The sequence below is a fragment of the Phodopus roborovskii genome, unplaced genomic scaffold, assembly GCF_943737965.1.
Source record: "Phodopus roborovskii unplaced genomic scaffold, PHOROB, whole genome shotgun sequence".
Classification (NCBI taxonomy): Eukaryota; Metazoa; Chordata; class Mammalia; order Rodentia; family Cricetidae; genus Phodopus; species Phodopus roborovskii.
In genome coordinates this window covers 20,591,084-20,609,096 of record NW_026126511.1, presented here as the reverse complement: position 1 = coordinate 20,609,096, position 18,013 = coordinate 20,591,084, and the positions used below count along the sequence as shown (strand labels likewise).

The 18,013-nt window shown below is 40.2% G+C and overlaps 1 protein-coding gene across 1 annotated transcript in view; it reads right to left on the bottom strand.

Moving 5' to 3' along the window:
- The window catches only part of Dach1 (dachshund family transcription factor 1), a 375,887-nt gene extending 366,495 nt beyond the window's left edge, over positions 1-9,392 (bottom strand). The window contains exon 1 of the mRNA XM_051195300.1: positions 8,310-9,392. Coding sequence (XP_051051257.1) covers positions 8,310-9,157 — 848 coding nt within the window. The 5' untranslated portion in view covers positions 9,158-9,392. The remainder of the gene's footprint in view (positions 1-8,309) is intronic.
- Between the last annotated feature and the right edge of the window lie 8,621 nt (positions 9,393-18,013).

Here is an 18,013-nt window from a genome sequence, read left to right as displayed (position 1 = left end):
ATTGCAGCAACAACACCAAACACATTTATTTAATGTTATCAAAAGCCTAGAATTTTGCATCTAACTTAGCATCTATTTATACAAATAATTATCATCTGTACACTCTAGATAGAGGTTGATCAGTATATTTTATTCATCATAAAAATAATACTTAGGAAAAAATGAATAAAGTTTTACTTATTGTTGTAATAGTGATGAGCCCTTATATAGTTCATTTACATTTAAAATATTTAAGTGCAAATTACTAGTTCTTTACTCAAAAATTAACTTCTATTTTCTTGGCAAATTTAAGTGGAAAGTAAAATATGCTTTGAATGTGTATTTTGTACTTTAATGAATTACAAACAAGAAAACTATGGATTGGTCATTTGAGAGTAGATTATTTGTCCTCTGGACTACATCCAGCAGTTTTGAGTATGCACATGTAAACATTTGAAAAGGTTTTCACCTAAATACATGATAATTCTTTATATCATTAAGACAGTGACATAAAATGAAATAAAATTCACATAAGTAAATATATTAATCTCTAAACTTCTGGTAAAATTGTTACACCTGTTGCACATGCAAGACTAACTAGCCTAATATTAATGTATGGCTGGAAATATGAAAAGTAAAATTGGTTTCAGTCATTTTTACTAAAGTTCAAAGGTCTATAAAGCTAACAAGAAATATCCCTTCTGAGAACAAGGTTAAATAAAGTTTAGATTTTTAAAATGTGAGATAAGAATAGATTTGAAAGTATCAGCAGCTTTCATCATAGCTGTAATGAACTCAAAAATTTCAACTTCAAGTCTTTTACTTGATTGACACATCGACGGAATATCTTTAAAGTAATAATGCTATTATTAGTACTGCCTCTTAATTGTTATTAACAAAAGCTCAGAATATTATTTATGATTTTAAGAAAATATTTCACGGTGAAATATTCAAGGTGAAATATTCAAGGTGAAAAAAATACTCCTTGATTAACATTACCATTGCTTTTGTTAAGTATGTCTTAACTTGAATTAGGAAGTATTTACCCTAGAAGATTCTGTTTTCATTAAGTACTTGCCTTTAACTGGCCAAATTTCCTGATATATAATTTGATAGCCCTTGCTATCCCAGTGAGACTATTTTTTTTCCTATTGTGTTGGAAAAAGTAGCCTAAGCATTTATAAGTATTTGGTACTATATAAAGCCAAAGACAATTTAACATTGTCTATTTCCTATTTACTTCATTTGCTTCTACTGAGGAAAGATTTCATTATCCAATGTGACTCATAAAATCAACCTGCATTCTACTGGCTCTATCAATGTTCACTCAGTGAAAACAATTTTTAATAGTACATCAAGTGTTTTTTTGTGTGTGTGTGTTTGTTTGTTTGTTTTTTGGCAAACGAAAACACTCTTTTCAAATTCCTCTACTAGACTTTAGATGGTTCACATATAGAAACTGTGCTGCACAACTAACTAACTAAATAAATAAATAAATAACCTCCTCTTATCTAGGTAAAACTATGTAGACCTTGACCAGCACTGCTCTCTACTCCTGTACCTGCTACTCAAACCTGTAGCTCTGAGTTCAACTTTAAGATTTTATACCTAAGTTAACTAATGTAGCATTTGTCTTTCTATATTTGCCTTATTTCAGTTTAACAACTCTCTAGAAATGTGGGGTGCTTTGCAGGTATTATATTCTGCCTAGACAGGGACAGTTTTGAACTCTTCATTTAGATTCCCATTCTCTATCTCTGTTAGTGCTCACCATTGCTCTCTAAACTTGCTTTGTAAAGTAGCTGGCTATTCACTGTCCCGCTGTGCTTCATTTTAGGGTATTTTCTTACAATAATATTTTTTAAAACCAACTAAATGACACTGAGCTTTCCAGTTTAAAAGGTTAACTTCCACACCTTGCAATCAAGTCTAATGAGTTTTAAAACACAGAAGAAGTCTCAGATTGAAATACTGAGTCAACTCTAAGTTATTTTGGGTCAGATTTCAAAATTGCTGTTTTAACACTGACAAGTCTCATATCCAGTTTAGAAGAATCTAAAGATGAATGTGTTAATTTGGAAATTGGTAATGCTGTTTCTTATGGAAAAGTCCATCAGTGTATGCCAAGACAATTTCAATGCACCTGGCTTGAAGTCCTTGACTTGGATGATGTGCTAACTTGGATAATTTTCACATATGATTGGACATTATTTATAAATATACACGCATGCATAAAGTTAATTACTCATAGCCCAAACAACAACAAACACACACTTAACAGACCATGATTGGAATAGACAAATAAGTGTAGTGTGTGCGCGTGTGTGTGTGTGTGTGTGTGTGTGTGTGTGTGTGTGGGTGAGTGTGTGTGTGAGAGAGAGAGAGAGAGAGAGAGAGAGAGATGGCAGTTCATCCAATACTAGCTTACTACAACAAATTGAACATCCTGTCCTGGATATTCCTGGTTTCCAAAACATTATTTTGTTAACTGATACACTCTTCTAACAAGGTCATTTGCGTATACAACATATATTTAAAAAGCAAGTATTAGCCAATAAGAGACTCTTTTTAATAATTGGTTATTGTGTCATAAAAATATTTCTGACTAAAATATTTCTTGAAAATTTAGAAGTAAAGTAATCAATTTTAATTTCTTATGGTCTGGAGTTTGTGGAGAACTTCTGCTAGGCCTCAGGTAAACACATCAGTATCCTGACAGCCTTCCATGCCACTTTTCCCTAAACTCAATTAAGTGATTTTCAATAAAACATTTGTGCCTTTGGACAGCAAAGAACATAGCCAATACTATGGTAAAGAAGCAGCTTAGTGCCAGTGTCAAAGGCTAAAAATATGCATACAGTCTTATTTAGAATGTTTATGCTGGGCATTCATGTAAGTATTTATTCTTATGCACAAATATCTTAACTGACCAATCAGAATACTCCACCTCAGAATAGATACTAGTACATGCTAGTCAATGATAATCTCATCACAGTTTTTATAACATTTAAATGTAAAAATGATGAAACCTCCAGTGAGCCACATTTTAAACACTCAAGACAGTTCTTAGCAACTCCATTTTCCCTGCCATTTCCAAAGCATATAATTTGATGTGACATTTTTGTGTTGACAGCCTGAAAATGATTGCTTTCAAAAATAAGATTCAGATAAAGTTGAAGCATACATAGCAAGAACCTAAAGCACACTTACAATCAAAATACTTAATTAAAACTGGTCAACTCACCTGTACCTACTTAGAAGGCCGGTTTCAAATTGTTTTTCTTCAAGCAAAGATTCAAAGGGAGACAACTTACAACCTGTGAGAGTTCCACTTCCTACTACATTTGCAATGGCTCTATTTTGTGTTGCTGTTACAATGCTATTAAAATAACTATTTTATGTGATTGGCAAAGACAATTGTAGGAAACAATTGAATAAGATAACTTGAGAAGGAAGTATAATACTGATTGATATTGATAGTCAAATCACATAGAGTTCTTAAAATGACAACTACTTGGTTGCACATTAAGCTAATTTGCAAATGCTACTTACATTCCAGAAACAAAGCATCAAATGAGAACCAATAAAATATGTTATGTTTTTGTATGTTGGGGAATCACATGTGGTAAATCAACAAAGAAAGGAGTGATTTATGCTTAAATCCTGCCAAGAGTTTAATCAATATTGGGTGTCACATCCCAGGGGACTGGAGGAGGTAAGTGAGGCAAAAAGAAGGTGTCTAATATTGTCTTGGTAATTTACAAGCAACCCCATGAAATTCAGTAGATTAAACAAAAAAAGCCAATATTGACTAATAAAGAAGTGATTTTTAAAATCTGTATCAAGTTTATTAAATTTTGCATAAGGAAGCTGGGCATGGGGCTATTTTACTCATTTTAGATAATATTTGAAGCTTTTTAAAAATAAAATATTATTTGTGAAAATCAAATGTATTGCATCATATTTACTAAAAGTTTATTTTTCTAAAAGCAAAACAATTTAAAACAGTGTGTATTTTTGACAATAATAATTGTATTCTAGACTAATTTCAAGGAAGAAAACAAACTTGATAAACATTACCTACATAACTCAAAAACTTACAGTTTATACTATAAGTTGATTGATATCAATCAATCCTAAGTTGATACTCTCATTCTCATTTATAGATTAGTTATTAAACTATCATTTTTCTGACATTTGCAAACCAGAAGGGTTCTAAAACCAAACTAACTTTCATATTATTTTATGTGTTGGTTATCAAGCCATGTCAATTTCTTTGTGAAATGTTATGAGACATTTAGTTTTATAGGATCCATTAATCTACCATAACACAAAAACTTCAAAAGCATAGTTTCTTTGTATGAAATGATTCTTGAATTTCTCTGTGCCAAGCATCATGATTGTCTGTCAAGAGTGAGTGAATCTGGACCTGTATTAAAAGTCCCTTGTGAATGCAAAGCAGGCAATGAAGAAAATGTTGAATAAATACAGCCCCAGCTTTCTGTATTTACTAAAACCCTGACACGAAAAAGAATTAAGGGAAAATGTACTTCTTACACTAAAATTACATTCAGATAGGACCCTGAAATATATAAAACTAGGCAAATCTTCCAGTTTATGTTCATGAATAGTATCTGCTTTAAAGATATAAGAATACTGTCATGAATCTGTGTGTATACATGTAAAAGGTTGGAGATAAGGTCGTCTACTTAAGTTAAAAAAAAAAAAAAAAAAGTCCGTAACTCTCAGGCCACATAGAAGCCATGTCATAGCCTGGCTTAAATGATACAGAGACAAAACCATCTTCTGGCCATAATAAGAAAGAAACCACTTCAGATAACATAATGCAAGGGACACTTTTTGTTACATGAATTCACAGAAAAATCGAACCTTAACCCAAATCTACAAACAAGCAATTGACTGACACAAACAGACTCGACCATGTACATAATTACTTTTTTTTGTTGTTGTTATTTAATGGTTAGCAGTTAATTAACTGACCTCTGTTGCAACAGCCAAGTTCAGACAACTAATGCTTAGTTTTAAAATAATAATTGAAGGAAACAGACCAAGGTCAGACTTTGCCTTTTAACAACTTTCAAATGCAATTCCTTACATTTTCTTTCATGTCTTGAGACCTATACTTTTCAGCTTTACTCTCTCAAAGGTGATAGTGCCTTTTTCATCTCCTAGTGGTAAAGACAGATGGCTTCAACATTTACTCTAATTTTCATAGAGAGCATACTAATTCAATAGCCCCAAGCAAATTAAATTGACTTTAAGATTTGCCACCGTTCCTGAGTCACTCTCAAGAAGTTTATCAGTGTTTCTTTCCCTTAACATCACTTTGGTTCCTAAAATCCCCTGAAATTTTAATATTGCTAAGAATTCTCATTAGATACACATCCTTTAAGCAGAGAATACTATGATTTGATATCACACACACACACACAGCTAAATATTTACTGGTAATTTTAGTGCTTCTTCTACATTTTCAATAATACAATGCAAAGCTTTTCCCTTTATCTGTTAAATAACCAGGACAGAAAAAACCTGGATGAAAGAAGTCACTCAAATCTGAATTCATAAAAACAAAATCTCGATACCTACTCATAAACTGGACTTAAATGAAAGAACAAATTTAGTTTATCAAGTTCAAGATACAAAGCATTCAGGCTATTGATTTCAAAATAAAGAAATGAAAGGGCAAGGGTAGTAATTACCATTAAAACAGTAATGTGTTATATGCAAATTGTGTATTTCAGCAAGAGAAAGTTCAGATGCAATTTTCCATTCCTTAGCCTGTGGCAGAGTTAGAAGAACCTAAGCAGGTATGCACTCACACCTTGTCAGGTTAACTTGTAGAATTCCCATGAATTGAGCAGGCTTTTTAGTTGACATAAAATCAAAATTTAACAGTCAATCAGCATTAAAAATACTTGAAGTAGGACTTTAGTACAATACATTTAATCACATAATATTAAGGCCAAGTGAAATATAATTAGGGTACAGATGAGATATTTTTAAAGGGATAAACAATTCCACTGGGTTTAACCTAGCTTTGGGTTTTTCAACTTAAGATTCTAGAACATTTGTGCTCCGTTGGGAAGGAAAAATGTGAGGAAGAGGAAAAAGAGAAGGAAAGAAAGTAAAAAGAATAAGTTAAAAAAAATAGTAACTTTAAGAGTATCCTCGGATTACATGACAACTTCCACTTAAAGTCTTAGAGTGATATGGCATTACCATTGTAAGGAATTCTCTCTCTCTCTCTCTCTCTCTCTCTCTCTCTCTCTCTCTCTCTCTGTGTGTGTGTGTGTGTGTGTGTCTGTGTGTGTGTGTGTGTGTGTGTGTGTGTGTGTGTACATATGTAAAAGAATCTAACATCAGAAACACACACTGACGATTGGGAGAAGAGAAGACATTTCATTAGTAAAAAGAAAAACAGCATCTCAATTTGTCACAGAGTCAGTGTGACAACAGAAGTATCTGAACTGACTTCCAATTTTACCTTGCTGAGCTTCTGATAGATTTTACGATGGGTTTTGAACAAATATTTTATCTTATGGAAAAATCCAAGAATGACAGTTATCTGACTGACTGAATGGCATTTAGTGATCAGCATGCCCACCCATACCCACTGCGGTCTGGCCATTCACTGGACCCAGCAGGAGCATGTGTGCACGCCTTGCGAGGATGCATGCACAGGGATGAGCGCGCGCACACACACACACACATACACACACACACACACACGCGCGCGCGCACACACACACACACACACAGTTGAAATCAGAGGTCAAGACCTACACAGCTTTAATTCTTAAAATGAACGGCTAATAACCACGAAAATAATTTTTAGCTAAGTCAGTTAAGGCCAGGATGAAGTTTCAATCTTTCTCCTTTTCTTCCTAGGCCCTACACAGAACTCCTCTCAAAGAAGAAATAGCTGACGGTTTTTGGGCCCCTTCTCCTTTAGGTGGCAACTACTTACTGCCTCCTCACCCTCCCTGCTCCAAGCAGCTTCCTCGGGTTCCCTAAGAGGGAACCTTCTCTCACTATTATCATTTTAAAGGTATCAAAGTTGTTTATGAGTCTTTTCGCCCAGTTTCCAACTGTCTGCTTCAGGTCCCCAACTTTCCCTACTCTCTTCGTCCCAGAACCTCTGAACTGCTCCCTCGGTGAGCTGCCGGCTGGATAATTTCTACCCCGAAACTGACAAGTTGCCCCACTCCCGCCCCCTCTCGGTAGATCCTCCCCCACTGAGCGTTCATTAGCATAAAACTGGTTGGGTCGGGGACTGTCCCAAGGCCTCCTGGGTGCTAGCACTTTATCAAGGAAAACTAGGAGAAAAGTGCTCAAACCCTTAGCATCCTAGAGCGAAATGTACACCTGCTCTTCTCCTGAGCCTTAAACCTCAGCGAAGAAACAAGACCAGGAAAGCGCACTTTGGAAAGAGTGCGAGCAAGTTGGGCTTTTTCTTCCCCACCTCTCGGGTTCAGCTTCCAAGAGGCGGGGGCACCAGGTCATCGCCTAAAGGACAAAACGTGTTTGTGCCCTCACATTTGCCCCGGGGCAAACGCACTCCTTTTTTTTCCTCCTTTACACACACACACACACACACACACACACACACACACACACGGGGGGGGTGGCACACATGCGAGAGCTCGCGCGCGTGCACACACACACACACACACACGCACGCACGCATGCACACCCGCGGGCACACAGACCCCTCCCCTACACAAGTGTCCCTCCGGGATTTCGGGGCTGAACTCCCTGCTGAACTCTGGGATCACCCCAGGCACTGCTCGCGGCTGACTTCTCAGCACCACCCTCTGTTCTTCCTAGAGCAACCCCTAGCCCGGAGCGCATCCCCCATCTTCCCAACCCTGCGGGCTGAGCGTCACGACCTCCCTCCTCCCCTAGAGGTGCCCAAAGGCTCCCGGAGGAACCGCGGCCCAGGAGTGCACTCCGGGGCAGTAGTGCCTCACAGGGTGCCGGGCGCCAGCAAGCCCAGAAAGGGTCTGTGACTCCTGGTTAGGCGCCTAGCTTCTGCTCCCCTTTCTAAGCATCCCAAGCTGAGGCAGCCGAGCCCGAAAGCCCTGGGGACGGGAAGACAAGGCCAGCACAGAGCGGTGCGAACTTGTCCGGGAGGTCGGGCGAAGGAGACAAGCTCCGGGGACCCAGAGCAGAGGGCCGCGCTCCCCAAGTCGCGCAGCCTGCGGGCGCGCGGAGCCAGCAGGCGCCGGGAAGGGAGTTGAGGGAAGGGCCAGAGGGAGAGGGTGGGAAAGGACGGGGGCGACGGGAGGTTCCCCTCCGCTCTTTACCTGGCGTTGGTGCAGTCATTGTAGAGGGTCTCGAAGTCCTTCCTGGAGATGAGTTTGCAGCGGTTCACTCCGGGCTGGATGGCCCCCAGTCCCCTCAGGATGCGAACCTGCTCCACGTTGCACACCACCGGCGTGATCTCCAACCGCTTCAGTTTGGTGTAGACGGTGTGCAAGCCCCCCACCAAGTGCTTCAGAAACAGGTCGAAAGCCTGGGGCAAGCAGATGAGCTCGCAGCCCTCCACCGTGAAGGAAGCCACTTTGGCCCCCCTCAGATCCACCATTTTGCACTCATTATTCTGGGGGGTGTTTTCCACTGGGGACGGGGTTGAGTACACAGGTTTCCCGGGGAGGGGGCCGCAGCTGCTGCTGCTGCTGCTGCTGCTACTACTGCTGCTGCTGCTGCTGCTGCTGCTGCTGCTGCTGCTGCTGCTGCTGCTGCCGCCGCCGCCGCCGCCGCCGCCGGTGTTCGCGGTGATGGGGGTGTTGGAGGCGCCGCCGCCGCCGCCAGCGCTGATGCCGCCGCCGCTCCCGGCCGCCAGGCTGGGGTTGCAGTTGCTCCCGCCGCCGCCGCCGCCGCCGCCGCCTCCGTTGCCGCCGCTGCCACCGCCGCCTCCGCTGCCGCCACCGCCGCCACCAGGAGAGGTGACTGCGGCCGCCGCCGAGGAAGACGCCGAAGAGGCGATGGGCTCCGGCCGGAACAGAGTTGGCCCAGACGACGCCGGGGGGCCGAGGGACGGAGCCGGAGACGAGGTCGCCGAGGAGGTGGAGGTGGAGGAAGCAGACGTGGAGATCGGGGGTTGAGGGGGGACCAGCTGGGTCGGAGGGATCAAAGCCGCCGGCACTGCCATGGTCACATATAAGGGGAAACAGAAGGAGGAGAAGCGAGGGGGAAAAGTTGCCACACACACCCCCCCCGGAGGGGAAGGGGGAGAAAGAGGGACAGGGATCGAGGGGAGGGGGGCAGCGACAACAACCACTCTAGGAAGGAACGCGGGCTGGAGGAAGCGAGAGGGAGAAGGGGAGAAAGGGAGGTGAGGGTAAGAAAAAGGCGAGCGCAGGAGGGGCGAGCGCGAGAGGCGCTCGCTCGAGAGAGAGAAACGCACAAAAGTGTCCCACAAGTCGAAATGCGAGTCCTCTCCCGGGGCTGGGATCGCGGGCTGCTCAGCAGGGGAGGGCGGGGGGCGGGCGGGGAGGGTCGCCTGGTGGTCTGTGGGTCCCGCTCTAGCACAAAGTTAAGGATGAAGGTGAAAAGGAGGAGGGTTGAGGGGCTTGGGTTCTCCCCGGCAAGTACATTGATCAAAGATTGAGAGGGGAATGACAGAGAGAAAATGAGCTGAAAGTGCAGGCTGCCGGCTGGACGAGTTGTTGTTGTCACACGGTGCAGAGGGGAGGAGCTCCGGATACTTGAAATACCCTTTGAAGCCGCGAAACCCTCACTCACTAGTATTAACCCAAATTATCCAACCAGGAACTCGGAGCGCAGACTCCAAGAGCGCGAGACCTGGGGGTGGGGGTAAGGAAAGGAGGGAGGGTGCGGGGGGGGGGGAAGGGTGGGAGGGAAGCCCTTGAAAAGCCAGGGCTCAAGAGTGGTGCTCCGAGGGGGGTGGGGGGGGGGGGAGATGGTCATCTACTTCTCTCGCGTTGCTACCGTTACATTGCATGCCTTCTACCCCATGGCTCCACGAAGACTCTTAAGCGTCCCCACACACCCCAAAAAGGTTCTGAGCAGTCTCCTGCGGACTGAGAGAGCCCGCGGTTCAACTGGCAGCTCACCTTTCAGGGATTTAGAATAAAACAACCGCCCCCCACCACCACCTCACCCCGCCCTCGTGTTCGTTTGTGCAATGAGTTACAAAAGGAAACACATCACCCCCCCCTCCCGGCTCACGACTGTTGAGCAATATTTTTTTTTTTTTTTGAGGAAAATGTGCATGTGAGCAAAGTGTACTATCTTATGTATCCGATGTGTTTTTCTATATTACAACATTTATATAAAGATGGAAAATTTTCAGGACAGTTTTCAAGTTGCAAGAAGAAAGTCGCTTCCGAATCATGGGATGCTCCTGATAGAATTCCTTATTTCCTAGAGGACTTGGAAATACACTCTTGTCATAAGATAAGTAATTTAAAACCAACTTTTCTTTCACCCCCCCCCCAGAGACAGGTCAGACATGAGTAATATACGGAGAAATTTCAAAGAGATCAGGCGTCCTTGAAGATTAGAAAGCGAAATACAAAAACACGCTGGTGTTTCTTACCCAAAACTCTAATTAATTCACCTGTCTTGCACAGTAATCAACTATCTGTTATCTTTTAGTACCCAAGGCTAGTCGCTAGCATATTATTTAACCAACACAGTAATTATGGGGTTTCTGTCATATTTGAGAAGGTCTGCTATATTTTGGGACGTCTTTTTAGATTTGTCATTGAGAATGTATTTGTAAATAATGAGAACAGAAACTAAGCTTCCTGGCTGCCTTGTAAAGACAGAAGGGGAGGTTAAGCTGCATGATGGGGAAACATGCTTGCTTTTCTCCTCTCTCTTGTCTTCTCGAGTAACTTGTTGCATGAAGGTATTTATTTGGGGATGTTTAATCAACATATGATCTGAGCATAGGTCAAGTCCATGTGTTGCTTACATCTCTAGAAATCAGGAGTAGTTAGGCTTTGAATCAGGTCACACACGTTCAGAGATTTCCTAAGATTTTTAACAAGGAACCATCATTTAACAGATTTTCAAAATGAACTATTATAGCAGGATCTGCATTTTGAGAAATTTTATGATGGAGTTTTTTTGACATTTGGCTTTTGAAATTGTGATCACCTTACCCTCTTCATCATTTTTAACCCATTGAACTCCTTAAAGTTTGGTGTCAAAAGGTATAGAAGCCCCCTAAAAAGAAAGATGACACTATTAACTTCCTCTTTAAGACTAAATTTTTTGAGGCAAAATAGTTGTAAGAATTCATAAAATTATTGCATAAAAGTTTGTAAACTTCTATAAAGGTGGCTTAAGTTTTCAAAGCTGTTTGTCCTAGTTAACCAGTGTATTTAAACCTACTGAGGTGGGGTTTATTGATATTTTTATTCATCAAACTTATTCTTAACTAAACGTAGAGATTCAGTATATATCACAAATATCAAAATATATTTTAGAAACATTGCCATTTTTTTCAAAGTGTCAAATTACTGTGTTAGTGTAATGTAACACTGAAAAAAAGTGTTAAACTCTAAAAGAAAAATAAACAAATGTATTTTTGAATGCCATCCCTAACTTTAATAAACTCCAATGTGCTTTTAAAAGGCAAAATGTAGTGTTCCAGTCCTGGTCCTACAGATAGAAAGGGGGAGTTAAGTGTCCAAAGCCTGACCTTACCATCCTCATTCTCACATTTCCTCAAACTATCACTCATCCAAAATCTGCCACACTCTGGAGCAATAAACAGGAAATGAAGCAATGATACAGACCAAACCATAATCCCACCATGCTTCCAGCCAACTTCAAATGTTCTGCATAGAAACATGTGCTCTGAGCACACGCTTCACTTAGACCATATTCCTCTACCTATATGGTACTCCTCCCCTCCCCCCAACCTTTTCAAGGAGCCACCACTTGCTCCTTAGATCACATAACAGGGTTAGAAAAGTCAAATGTTGCAAAAGAAAAATATACCGGAAAGAAAACCCCCTGAGAAAGCATATTCTTTTCCTCCTTTTCTTTCCTACTTTTGGAGATATTCTTTCCTGTGATGAAGAAGGCAAACCATACTTAGCACAGAACATAGATCAACTTAGGAAAGGTTTCAAATTCTCACTCCATGGCATCTTTAGCATTGAGATCTTCTGTCTTGTTTATTGTTTTACATCTCCTGTTCTTTAAGGTACTCTTTGTCCATCTCATCTTTCCTATCCTTCATTCAATTTGCATAAGCAAAACTCAAAGTACTGTAACTGATATTAGAAAATTCTCCCTGTGTTTTGTGAAGATGTATTGTGCTGAAATCAATAAGACTGTTTAAAATTCAAAGACCTGCAAATCGTTCTGTTTGTCCTTTGATAGGGCCTGTGCTGATTAAAATGCTACCAAGAAAGCTTAATTGCTGCACTAATTAAGAAGTCTTTAATTTCTTTCCTAGGATATCGTTTGAAGCTTAGCTTGTACAGTTCAGGGAAGGTATTTTCTTCCCTCCTTCTGCCCTCTTCTGGCCCCTCCCATCCCCTCCCCCTCCTTTCCCCCATTTGAGGAGACCGGTAAGAATGGGAACTAATAAAAAGAATGGTCTCATCATCTATTACTTAACAAAAATCGGCACAGGATACAGAGTTCAGCGCAGTATGGAAGGCAGTTTTGAGAGGAGCTTCAATCTTTGCAGGAGACAGTGAGAAAATACAAAGTAGCTGTTGGAGCTAAAATCGCGGTGATTACCTGAATGACAACAGGCACTTTAGGGATGATGAGGGCATCCTATTTGGTTAAAAGGCTCAGTGGCGAATAGGGACACATAAAAACATATTTCCACAACCTGTGGTTTCAAAAGGGAAGAATAAATGTGTAAAAAGATGGACTTGTAGTTGGGAATTGTAAGTATCATTTTATTTGTGTATAAAGGGGATATCTGTGGGGATTTATTTTTGACCCTTTTTTTTATAACTCAGGGAGGCACATAACTGTATTACATCTATTCTGTTCTTTTCTATTGACATGCTGTATTCAGAGATTTCTCAAGTGGGGAAACTGACTAAATGACTTCACAAAGCTTTCTCTGCAATCAATAGTCATTTTTTAAGGTTTATTCATGTTGCATTATAATTCTGGTAAATGACTGCAAAGAACAAGATTGTAAGAAAGATACAAATATTGACAGATCCAGGATAAGTCATGTCTTCATTCTTTAGAGTTTCTTGTAGCAACTGGTACAGTGTTTTTGGTTTTTTTTTTTTTTTCTATTGAAAATTATTTCTTACAAAACAAGAAAACATAGGACAATGGAAAGGCAATGTATATCTGAGTCCACTTCTGTTCTGAAAGCTTTGAATTGATTGGATTTTATGGTATTTCTAAATAAAAGAGAAGCAACGTGCATATATGAAAAGGCGTATACCAAGAGAGCAGCATGAAGAGACATTATAATTTTATTCCCTTGATTTTCGCAAGCTCCATTAGAAGCACGTATGTTAGAAATTACAGATGTATACTATAGATCTATACTGAATCCCTTCTAGTGACAGGACAAGGAGAAAGCATCCTTAATAGATTCAACGGCAGATTTGCCATTCCAAGCACGACGTCACTCTAATTATGTTTACTCTAATTGAAAGCAAGGTTTTCTTTTTTTTTTTTTCTTTTTTTTTTTTTTTTTTTGGAATCTGAAATTACTTTCAGATTTTTTTTTAAATAATGCAAGTGGATCAAATGTTGATCACAAGCATTTCAATCTTTCAAAATGTATTGGAAAATTAAATGAAAAGTAGAGTTTGGTACAAACAATGCCCCAGGGCAAAAAACAACTAACACTAGATTTTCCAGTCCAGCCATAACACAAATCAATTTGAGCACAGTTCTATGGCCAGACTGCCAGATTGTTATGACTGCTAATTCACTCAATCAAAGAGTGCATTAGCACACCCGGCACAAACAGCTTTAACAATGGAGTACGTTTCTCAACAACCCTCAGATACACCACAGTGGCTAAGTAAAAGAGACCATTTTTACATCTGTGTATTTACTAATGGACCTGTTTCCTTAATAGAGATTTTAAAAAAAGAAGAAGAAGAAGAAGAAAAGAAAGACGAAGATAAACTTCAGTCATTGTTTTATTAAAGAGCTATCAGAGTTTGGCAAATCTAGAAAGATATCAGGGTACCAGTAGTTCACTGACTTTGTTAAATGTTTCTCAGGAGAGAGTCCAAAATTGATGTTTGCATTTCAGCAGTAAATCATTGAAGATGAAGAAATTATGCCAAGTAACTCTCTCAAGCATTTTTAACTCAGACACATGGCCTTGCCAATCAGCCCCTCAGGTAAACCTTAACTACCGCAACCACAGACTTACACAAACTTTTATGTTTTCACCATTTTCTCTCCTCATTTTCATCCCTCTGCCTGACTTGTGATGGCTTTCCAATCCCTAATCTCCCTTTCTGTCCAAATTCGCTGTCTCTCCTTAGGAAACAGGAATGGGACTCTTATCTCCCTGTGGCATTGCCTAATGAGAAGCAGCTAATTTGCTGGTGAATTCCCCAAAAGACAGAAGGTGGGAAGCTGAACAGGAACACACCTAGCTTGAAGCACTGTGACTTTATGACACCAGTTTTGATACTTAATGATGAAGTGGTTAAAACGGTTATAAATAGCACTCTTCTTATTTTATTCAGAGCAGGGAGATGCAGACTTAGTGCATAAGCTTCTTGAGTGGACATGGTAATAATCCGTTTGCATTAATGTAAATCCAATCCCAAATGGTTCAGTAGAACACTATTCCTCCCTTGCTCCTTTTCTGCCCTTTCTGCCTGTTTAGAATACAAGTCACAAGTAGTAGGAACTACTTTTCTGGTTACTCAGCAGGCAATAAGAAATGTCCCAAGTCAGCGAGTGAAGAGATGGCAATGGCAAGAAGAAAAGTTTATGAAGAAAGAAAAATCATCACGGATTTTATTTTCAGACTCTGAAATGCATCATTCCCAGGGAAAGTAGTCAATTCCTTTTGAGGAATTAGTTACGCTTTCCTGTAAGTACCTACTGTCAGGTAAGGGTCCTCCATTCAATCTGTGGTGTGGAAGGGTGAAAGGCTGCCCCCCATCACCCTTACAATAGAGAGCACAGTGAGATCATTGAGCAGTTGAGTGGTAGGAGGAAGCAGTGTCAACAATAATATAAACTCTGACTAGTTTCCTTCACCTCTTAAATCAGGCTATGTCCTGAGAGTAATGATGGGCTGGACCACAGGGAGGTCAGATAAACAGATGTTTAAACTTCCCCTTGTTCACTAGATATTGGGCCATTAACTGTACCTTTTCACATGTGTTTTCTAATCCTTGGGCTCTTCTCTCCTTACATAAACAAGATCTGTATTATTGGATGTAAATTAAGGGATAAGCAGTTAGGAATACTATGAGAAGATAACATTTTATCTGTCATAGTATTATCTGCCAAGATATGCTTGTATTTCAAGACAGAACTCTCAAGGATTTCTAAAAAGGAATAAACTGTTTACATATTTATTACTCTTCAGAACAAAGACATTTTTTAAAAGTTGAAAGGACAACAATTGCTACCTCCTGGACTCCTGATCTTGTATGTCAAGTTTCAGCCCAGAGCAAATTTTTACAACAAGTTATAAACCCCTGTAACAGAGGGTTTATTATAATGGAAGTGCTGATACAACCTTAACTATAGCGTTGTAAACGGCTATGCTATAATATCCATTAAGCAGAAAGAAAAATAAGCTGGCTGATCAATAATTTATACAAAGAGTACCAACTGCAGACATAATAACTGTAATGTTTGCAAAGCAATCTCTCTGCTCTCCAGGCTTAACAGTGAACACAAACTAGCAGCGCTGTTAATTTCCAGCTCCTACAGATAAGAATACAAACAAATTACTTAAAATTATATTTTGCTCAACATTTAGCATGCCTCAATGGGATAAAATAAAATTTAATTATGATGCAACTTGTGCCGGATGCAAGGCTGCTTTGTTTTCCAGCACATTTTATTATGAAAAGATGTTCATTTGGAACATCAATTATGGGGAAATAGTATGTTTCAGTGAGTTTACTTCGGTCAGTCAGGTTCATCTAAGAGTAATTCAGACATGGAAACTGATTGACAATGCCTAACTTCAAAGCAAGTTACAGAGTTTACAGAGTCACAAGCTGAAATATAATACTGCATGCCCTGATCCAAGTTAACTGTCAGTGAAAACCCACCTTGCCATTAGAGTTCATGGGAAAAAAGTCATTAGTTTGGAAATTGTGGACATCATTAGTATCCAGTGAATGTGGGAGTGTCTTTTCAATGGCAGACTTGTTTTTGTGGGAACATCGTGTTACAGTTCTACCAACTAGACCTGAACCACAAAATGTGAGCATTGATTTCATTTCTATAAAATTACCTGTCTATATTTTTTGAGACCGTATATATGTAGTAATTGCTTCTTAAGGTTTCTGGATATGTCATATTATGTTGATAACTTCATGTTTTAGTTGTGACTTCTAAGACAGCAGTAGCTTTGACACGAATTTAAGAAGTTAAATGGGAGAGTTCACAGTTCCTAACTGCTCAAGACACACCACTGACTGTTCTTGAGGCTCACATCCCTGCTAGTCTTTTTCTCTGTTCATTTCCTGGTGGTGGAGTTAGGGGGTAAGGAGACGTGGAGGCCAGCAGAAAGAAGAGGCTCTGCTATCAAAGCTGTAAAATGGTGTATTACCCTGTGAGCAACTGCACTTGGAAGGGAACCAGTAATTTATATGAGAAGTGTTTAAGATTGCCTGCTCACCCAGTGATCCATGCCAGGTCAGTTTCAGTAATGCTAGAAAACAAAAGGAGGTGCAGATTCCTGGGAAAGAGACACCTTCCTCTCCTCGCCTTGAGAGCTTGTGAAGGGAAGCACTAAAATGTCATTTTCTCAAATGAACTGATCATTACCGTTTAAGATCCTGAGGGCTATGAGACTGGGAGGGGAGACAGAATTTTTCTTTTGATTTAACAGGGCTCTGAAATGCTGGCTTTCAGGGGGAGGCATTTTGTTGTGATTGCATCACAGTCCTATGCTTCAGCAAAGATTAAATCTTGAAATAGAGGTTGCACTTTGAAACAATGAAGTGGTGGGAAAATAGGTGGGCACAACTCTCCGAATTCACTTGGCCATTTTAAAGTTAGACATTTACTGCCCTAAAAAACAACTAGTACAAATAGTGACAAAACTAATGATGTCTTTGCCAGATCCTGTGAATGGATTTTTCCCAATCAGCTCTTCACCTTTCTCGTTTTCAGAAGAGAAAGGTGGGACCCTGCCAGTGTGAGTTAGGAACCGACATATCCTGAGACCCCTTTGCTGCTAGCACAGGCCTGAGTATACCAGAGCCTCCCATTTTGTCAACTGGGCACCTCTTTCCCTTACATGCCTAAACTCATCTTACTTTTTAGCTATATTCCATCCCTATGTCTAAAAATATACAGTTCCCGTGTCTTTCCGACATGCCATTTCCTGTCTGGTTCAGAGTATTCCAGAACGGTTGCTGACTTTATAGAGGTGGTTTTCTCCTTATGTGAGTTCCTGAGATTGAACTCGTATTGTCAGGCTTGCAGGCAAGTTGCTCTACCCAAGGAACTAGCCAACTAAACCCATCATTGATGCTTCCTGTCTGCATTTATAGTGATTTTCAACTGGTATTCTGGCAGGGGAAATGATGAGTTTTACATTTTTTTATACTTAGTGTTATGGTTCTCTTCAAGGAGCCTTAGCCAATTTTACTCATTGTAGATATCTAATACAATGCTAAGAGCTTGCGTCTGGCTCAATAAATGTCACCTGGGTAATTAAAACAGCCTTTTCCATGTGTTGGCATCCATTTCCCTTGCTACCAAATGAGACAAACAACTTGTTCTTCATATCGTGTGTAGTTTCATGGAGACTGGACACACCAGAAACAGTTCTCTTGTCACCGACAAGTAATTTTGGAAAACTTCTTGAAGTAAA